Genomic DNA, 8,042 nt, shown 5'->3' on the forward strand with positions numbered 1-8,042 from the left:
CTGAAGTTATTTGTTAATGTATATGCGTGTAGATTTTGTTTGTAAAAAAGGTCAAAACGATAATAGAGAAGGCGAATTGATATTCTATTATTTTTATTTGGTTATTACAGTTTGGATGGAATGTGGGATAGGGATTTAGTAGTGGCAGAAAGTGTAGATAATGAGAGTGTAGATGAGGTAGATGAAGGCGGAGATGACTGTGATGATGATGATGGTGCCAAGTCTGCTTCTAGTTCCACTTTCGATACAGAAATTGAAGTTGGACTGCAAGTTGGTTTTGTCGCTGTTGATGTTGTAGATAGCATTGATGGTGATGTTGATGAATCGGTTTCAAAAAGAGTGGGAGTATTGACAGTTGTAGTAGAGATGTCCTGTTGTTGCGACATCCATGCTTGGACAATCTGAATCAATTGGTCGACCTGTTGGAGAGTGTTATGACTATGGAGACAGATACGAACACGCTCTTTTCCCCGAGGCACTGTAGGAAAACGAATAGGCTTGACATTAAGACCAGCCTGAATGAGCTGTTGAGAGAGTGCATTAACTTTAGCATTACCGTGGATGACGATACCCTGGATTGGAGAGGTTGAGGGCAAGAGCATATGGTCTGGAAGTTGAATGTTGGATCGGAAATAGGTAATTAACCCACGAACTTTTTCAACCAACTTTTTGTTTTGGAAAGAAAGAAACGAAAAGAAGAAAAAGACGAATTAGTGTTGAGAATAGACAACATAATATACAAACTTTGGTAATAAAGATAATAAAGAACGAGTAAAAAAAATACCTCGACTGTCTCTCCATAGATGAGCATTTCGTAAGCGGATTTGATACTGGCTAAGTTACTGAAGGATGTGAAGGTGGAGTAGATTAGAGGACGCGCATAGTTGATCAGATACTCCTTTAGAATCTTCGGTCCCACCAAAGCGGCTAGGGTTGTATTAAGAAATATAAAAGAGAGATGAAATAGGGTTATCTGTGAATCAAGCTGTTATATAAAAAAGCTTTGCTTCCATCATTCATCAAACGTTACTCGGGGTGAACGCTGATTGACGGAGTGGTAATTGATAATAATTTTTCCTTACCCCCATTGCTTGCAAGGGCCTTGCTGAAGGTATGAAGTCTAGCAAAGATCTTGTTTTCCAAGCCCATCTCATTCACGAGTCCTCGTCCGTTCTGTCCATACACACCAGTTGCGTGGGCCTAGATTTTTTTATTTTTTTATTTTTTTATTTTTTTTTAAAAAAAAATTGATTTGATTGAGTTGGAGTTTGAAAAATCTGGAGAAGGCGTAGAGTGACTATCATTTCTTTTCATTTCTCCATGAACCCCATAAAAAAAAGTGATGGTGAGAAAAAATAAAAGATTAATGGACTAAGTAGTCGTTACCTCGTCAACGATGAGATATGCATCATATAATTCAAGTAGATCAACGATCTCCTTCAATGGCGCAGTGTCTCCGTCCATTGAGTAGACGCTCTCCACAGCCACAAAGATATTCCTCTTTTGCTTCTTTAATGGCAATGGCTTTGATGATGATGATTGAGCAAGTCCTTGTTGACCTTTGTCATCCTCTTGTCGCACTGAATGAAGTAATTCTGCAAGGTGGCCCAGGTTGTTGTGCAGAAAAGGCTGTTTGAGAGTAGCACGGGTGACCTTCATACCATCATGAACCGAAGCATGAATGTATTCATCATAGAGGATCACATCGCCCGGTTGAGGTACACTGCTGAAGAAGCCTACATTAGCATCAAAACCAGAGTTGAAAATCAAGGCAGCTTCCGCATGATGAAAACGAGCGATCATCTGTTCTAGATCTTCAGCATATTTGGAGTTGCCATCGAGAAGGCGAGAACCTGTGGAACCCAGAGGTGGTTTGTGTGAGGGAAAGGATTCAAGTTCTTTCAGGAATCGGGAACCGAGAGCAGGATTGCGAGCTAGGCCAAGGAAATCATTGGAGGAAAAATCAGTCGAAGATTCAGGGATGACAACTAGTTTGCGAAGAAGTGATCTCTTCTTGCGTGACTCAAGAAGTGTCTGAAGTTGGTGTTCGATTCGCGATGGCATTTTTTTTTTTTTTTTTTTTTTTTTTTTTTGGTTAGAGAACAAATGAGGAATGAATGAATGAATAAAAGAGAAGAAAAAGACAAAAAGGACGACGATGGGAAAGAAAGGAGTAAAGTGGAGAGAACGAGAGTTAGAAGGGATGAAGTGAACACAGGAGCGTGAGCAAGGGTGCTTTCTGTCTGTCAAATGCTTATCTCTCTCCACACGCGCTACAACGGTACAACCCAAAAGAATCTACAACGGTCAATCAGGAACAATATGATGTCTAATTGATCAAGGTCACTTCAGATAGAAAGGAGGACGTGTCATATTTAATTCTCATATTCATCTGATAAGATTGCAGGAGTATGAATTGATGAAACAATCCATTCAACTAACATAAAACAAACACTCAGCCACATCTATTTAAAAAAAAAAAAAAAAAAAAAAAAAAAGAAAGACATGGCAAGCCCATTTCCATTCAACTCTTCTCTCCTCTTTTTTCTTTTTTTTTTTTTTTTTTTTTTTTTTTTTACCAGGTTGCTAGAGAGAAGGTTATTTGTCAGCAAACATACATAACACACAGTACAACATCCCTCTTAGTGCAGTGCTTTTGCTTGATATCATTACATTTCACATACAACACCATAACAGGACACTATGCTCAGGCAAAAGCAGTTTGTAAAAAAGACAAAATCTGGCAAGGTGCTCAAGGTGATCAAGGAGCACTACTTACGTGATGATATATGGTGCTCCGCTGAGGCATGCAGGGAGTGTGAACACACAGAACCTATCCTCAGTGCAACCCCTAATATCAACAAGCTTGTACCCTCGCCTCACTATCTCATACCCGATACCAACATCTTTATGAACCAGGTAATAATAATAATAATAACTTGTGTGTGAGCAGTTAATAGCACATATGACTACTAAGAATGAAATGAAGGGCTAAATGATCTTTCTTTCTTTCTTCTTCAAAGATCGATGTCATGGAAAAACCTCAGATCACAAATGTGATTGTATTGCAGACGGTTTTAGAAGAGGTCAAACATCTGTCCTTACCGATCCATAAGCGTATGCGAGATATTATTAGCAACAAAGAAAAAAGATTTTATGTGTTTTCAAATGAACATCACCGAGAAACTTTTATTGAGAAAGTGAAAGACGAAACTCCTAATGATCGAAATGACCGAGCGATTCGTGTGGCGACCAAATGGTATGGAAATCATCTTCGAGAGCAAGGTCTGAAGCCTGAAGTGTCTGTTGTGATGTTGACCGACGACGCGGCTAACCGAGCTAAAGCAAATGCAGATGGACTTGAAGCGTTTTCAGGTATTAAAATATATACACACTCGCTTAACCATTGTTTTGTGCTTGGTTTCAAAAACAAAAAAACAAAAAACAAAAAGCAAAAAAAAAAAAAAAAAAAAAAAAACGCTGTCTTAATTTATTCATTTATTTGACTTTCTATAGTGAAGCGATATGTGGAAGCATTAGATAATACAGAATTACTAGACATGATCTCGGATGCAAAGGAACTAGATGATGGGCAACAGATATTATATATGGAGCATCTTTCACCTGTGCATTTATCGAACGGGATCAAAAACGGGAAGTACTATCAAGGAAAGCTAGGAATCAGCAGCCACAATTATTTAGAGGTATTACAAAAAAAAAAAAAAAAATTAACGGAAGTCTTTGTGGAAAGTTTGTAGTAATCTCCTTTTTATTCTGTGATATATCTATTGTAGGGATCTATCTTCACTAAGATTGATGGAGTTGAAAACACAATCCTGATCGTGGGACGAGAGAATCTAAATCGTGCGGTGGATGGAGACATTGTTGCTGTAGAGTTGTTACCGAAATCAGAGTGGCGTACGACTCCAACAGGAGTTGTCATCACTGAGGAAGAGGAAAAGGAGGAAGAGAAGGACTTGAAGAGTGGCCATGGGTCAGAATCAGATATACACCAAGACCAAGACACACCAATGGAGGACGCTACTAAACCAGCAGTAGTAACACCCGAGGAATCAGCTTTAGATACACCTCAACCGTGCGGAAAGGTTGTTGGCATCATTCGTCGTAATTGGAGACAATATTGTGGGTTTATTGACCGCAAAACAGTAAATACTCCAGCAGGATCAAGCGCTCCCATCAATGTCTTGTTCTTTGCGATGGAATCTAAGATCCCCAAAATCCGATTCAGGACTCGTCAGGCACACACTCTTTTGGGTCAACGAATCATTGTCTCAATTGATTCATGGCCAAAAACATCTCGGTATCCGATAGGACATTTTGTCCGCTCACTGGGTGAAGCAGGAGACAGATCCACAGAGACTGAGGTCTTGCTTTTGGAGCATGATGTGCCTTTCCATGAATTTTCGAAACAGATATTGAGTCTATTACCACCGGAGGGAGAGAATTGGGTAGTCAAGCCTGAGGACTTCCAAGGGCGTGAGGACTTTAGGATGTTGAATATCTGTAGTATTGACCCGCCTGGCTGTACTGATATCGACGATGCTCTTCATGTATTACCTTTAACTAATGGCAACTATCAAGTGGGAGTACATATTGCAGATGTCACTCATTTTGTCAAGCCAGGTAACGTAATGGATCAAGAAGCCGCCAGTCGTGGAACAACTGTTTATTTGGTGGACAAGCGCATTGATATGTTACCCAGTTTGTTGGGAACCAATTTGTGCTCGTTACGGTCCAATGTCGAACGTCTGGCATTTTCCTGTATCTGGGAACTCAACTCGGAGGCCGATATTGTCAATGTTCGGTTTACAAAGAGTGTGATCGCCTCTAAAGCTTCTCTTACATATGAGGAGGCTCAGAATCGAATTGATGATGAGCGTATGCAGGACGATGTGACCAAAGGAATTCGAATTCTGAACCAACTAGCCAAAAAATTGAAACAGAAGCGTCTTGATATGGGAGCATTAACGTTGGCGAGCCCTGAGGTCCGGTTCAATCTGGAGCGCGATACGCAAGATCCCGTGGACGTAGAGATGAAGGAGTTGAAGGAAACAAATGCTTTGGTAGAGGAATTCATGTTACTGGCCAACATTTCAGTGGCACAAAAGATTTATGAAAAGTTTCCGGATTCAGCCATGCTGCGCTGTCACCCTACGCCACCAGCGACCAGTTTCGAGAAACTAGAGAAAGCAGTGGCTCGGATGGGTATTACAATTGACCATTCGACTTCAAAAGCACTTTCGGATTCGTTGGATAAGGCTGTGATACCCGAGGAGCCATATTTCAACAAACTGTTGAGGATCATGACGACACGTTGTATGATGCAAGCGCTGTATTTCTGCTCTGGCACAAAAGCAGTACCTGACTTTAGGCATTATGGTCTTGCAACTGAAATTTACACGCATTTCACATCACCTATCCGCCGTTATTCCGGTAAGACTTTTTTTTTTCCTCGTCCCACATTTTACTTGATTTTTGTTACTGTTAAAGTTCTCACGCAATTTATGCGTTTTTCTGTCTTATTTTTACTTTGAAAAAAAAAAAAAAAAAAAAAAAAAAAAGATGTTATGGTCCATCGTCAACTGCATGCTGCGATTGACCCTAACGTCACATATGGCCACGAATTGACTGATAAGGAGGATATGAACGAACTTTGCTCAGGTAAATTAATCTTTTGTAAATCAAAAACATTTAAGCTTTCTTAAAAAAAAAAAAAAAAAAAAAAAAAAAAAACTTATGGTCTTTTGTAACGACTATATAGTTTTGAACCATCGTCATCGTATGGCTCAGCAAGCGGGCCGTAGCTCTGTAGAACTCTTCACTCATTTGTTCTTCAAGAACAAGGTTGAGGAAGAAGAAGGCTACGTAATTCGTATTCTCAAAAACGCATTCATTGTTCTTGTACCTAAGTATGGTATTGAGGGTATTGTTTACGCGACCGCCAAGGCCAAGACAACTCCTACTACGGATGGATCATCAGGGTCGGAGCATTCTACATCATCTCCTCCCAAGCCAATCTTGGTTTATAATCCTGAAACGGATTCATTACAATCGACAGAGGCTTTGACAGAAGGTCAGATGCCGAAGCATCAGATTCAGTTGTTCCAGAAGGTGATGGTCCAAATCTCGATCGATGATGATTTGAAAGGAGGAGGAGAAGGAGGGATGCGACAGAAACTAAAGATGGATCTACTAAAACCTTGGATCGATGGCATCAGTGTCCATGGTGTTTGTAATAAGGATGATCCTGAGGCCCATGCTGTGACGAGCACTCATGCTACAGAAGGAGATGCTACCACTGCTGTGAAGAAGCGTGAAGGAACAGTGGTCGATAAGCGTAACAATAGCAAGCGAGCCAAAACTATAGTCTAATAGAAAAGAGAAAGAAAAGGGAAAGAAAAAGAAAGTGGCCTAATGAGCAAATCTAGAAAGCACTCCATGTACTTTTATATCAAGGAGCAATAGCAATAGCTGTCAGTAAAAAAATGTTGACTCAACGCGATTTTATTCAAGAGCATGTTGTATACTTTATGGATTTGCAAGGCATAATCACAAAATGGATTCTTCAAACGTTGGTCAATAACAGTAATAATAATAATCAGACCAGCTGCAACAGCCTTTATCCTATCAGTATTCGATACAGCAAACTGTATTCCTGTTTCTTCCACTCATATCCTCTAGTCTTAAAGACATACCACGAACACAGACATAGGCAAGAATCCGAGGCCAACGTATATATCACACCTATTGAACAGGATGAAGTAAAGGAATATGACTATTTAGGATAATAACGGGCCAAGAATTAATATAAAAAAAAAGAAGGAAAAGAAGACAGAAGGGATCCAAACTAAGAAGGCGAGGGAAGCCAGGAAAGCCAGGAAAGTCAGGAAAAAGGCGTGCAGAAAAAGACTAGAGAATGAAAGGAAAAGCGAAAAAGATCAAGAAAAAGGCGCAAAGAAAAAATGATGATGCTGATGCTTATTAGACATAAAAGAAATTGAAACAATGGTCTTTGTAAGTCAAGATGGATGACAAACGTAAGGTTGTGAGGATGGTGATTTCTTTATGGAGCTCATCTGTTTCATTTATACCGTCCATACTAGCAGTTATAGAAGAAGAAAACGGTGAAAAGGAAAAAAAATAAAAAGATAGAACAAGGGAAAAGTGAAAAGTTAATAAACGAGCATAGTTGTCATCGAGTAACGAGGATGTACCTGATAGTCGAAATATCTGAGCTGCTATCTCTGTCATTGTTGTCGTCCACAGTATGTGATGGGCAATAGAGCTTATCAGGAGCAGGAATAAGAGCTGTGTAGGGCAAATCGAGAAAAGGTCAAAGGTTATGGCAATCAGCAGGCTCAGTTCCGCAAAATAAAATCGATATCCGTGGATCGTCGGAATTCGAGAACGGCAGTAGCGATTGTTTGGGACGCGCTTGGCGTGCACAACCCCATTTAGTTCATCTGTACAAATAAAAACAACAGAAATACAACGCGACCCTCTTCTGTTCTTCCAACTTCTATTTTTCTAGCTGCATTTACCAACAACAACTAACTATTTTTTTCATCTGCTTTCATCAACAACAGTAAAAAGTTTCGAATTGAACGAAAACAAAGAGAGAGCGATGAGATTTCTAACCCAATCAAATCCAATAAAAAGAAAGAGAAAAAGTCCGCGCAATGGTTTAAAAAAAGAATTTTTTTATGCGCTGCGCCATCTCAACACAGACACAAACACAGAGATTCCCTCTCCTACGCGTGGCAAACAGAGAGACAGGATGGGACCCAGATTCCCTTTCTCCTTCTTCCATTCCCCCTGCACCCTGTTTCCCCACTTGGTCCAATCTATGCAGCACAAGTCATCGTAACAACATCGTCATTCTTCTTGAACTAAGGTGAGCAGTCGTCGCTCTTTAGTCGCTACTGAAGGATTTTTTTTTTTTTTCCCGCCGGAAACTCACACTCCCATCTAACACTTGGGTGTGTAATACAGCTCCTTTCCCTCTCTCTTTCTCTCTTTCA

The 8,042-nt window shown here is 40.1% G+C and overlaps 2 protein-coding genes across 2 annotated transcripts; one reads left to right on the forward strand and one right to left on the reverse strand.

Moving 5' to 3' along the window:
• Nucleotides 1-98: 98 nt before the first annotated feature.
• BCR41DRAFT_349896 (pyridoxal phosphate-dependent transferase) lies at nucleotides 99-2,093 on the reverse strand. The gene is made up of 4 exons (XM_022023561.1): nucleotides 1,387-2,093; nucleotides 1,083-1,200; nucleotides 785-927; nucleotides 99-665 (listed from the first exon to the last, which is right to left on the reverse strand). The coding sequence occupies exons 1-4, from the start codon at nucleotides 2,062-2,064 to the stop codon at nucleotides 105-107; spliced, it is 1,500 nt and encodes a 499-aa protein (XP_021883467.1). The 5' UTR covers nucleotides 2,065-2,093; the 3' UTR covers nucleotides 99-104.
• Nucleotides 2,094-2,703: 610 nt separating this feature from the next.
• Nucleotides 2,704-5,979, forward strand: BCR41DRAFT_279365 (hypothetical protein; the record flags this gene model as incomplete). Its single annotated transcript, XM_022020215.1, has 6 exons — nucleotides 2,704-2,919; nucleotides 3,024-3,375; nucleotides 3,517-3,704; nucleotides 3,813-5,454; nucleotides 5,584-5,682; nucleotides 5,783-5,979. Coding segments are annotated over 6 exons (2,694 nt in total), but the record flags the coding sequence as incomplete, so codon positions are not given.
• Between the last annotated feature and the right edge of the window lie 2,063 nt (nucleotides 5,980-8,042).

This window comes from Lobosporangium transversale, assembly GCF_002105155.1.
Source record: "Lobosporangium transversale strain NRRL 3116 chromosome Unknown BCR41scaffold_10, whole genome shotgun sequence".
NCBI classification, from domain to species: Eukaryota; Fungi; Mortierellomycota; class Mortierellomycetes; order Mortierellales; family Mortierellaceae; genus Lobosporangium; species Lobosporangium transversale.

Bases quoted from the DNA above. Each gene is read 5' to 3' on its own strand.
- BCR41DRAFT_349896 (XM_022023561.1), bottom strand. From the start codon at position 2,064: ATGCCATCGCGAATCGAACACCAACTTCAGACACTTCTTGAGTCACGC. The intron at 928-1,082 runs GTAAGGAAAAAT...ATACAACCCTAG, and splicing joins GGCCCTTGCAAGCAATGGGG to CCGCTTTGGTGGGACCGAAG. The intron at 666-784 runs GTATTTTTTTTA...CAAAACAAAAAG, and splicing joins TCTATGGAGAGACAGTCGAG to TTGGTTGAAAAAGTTCGTGG.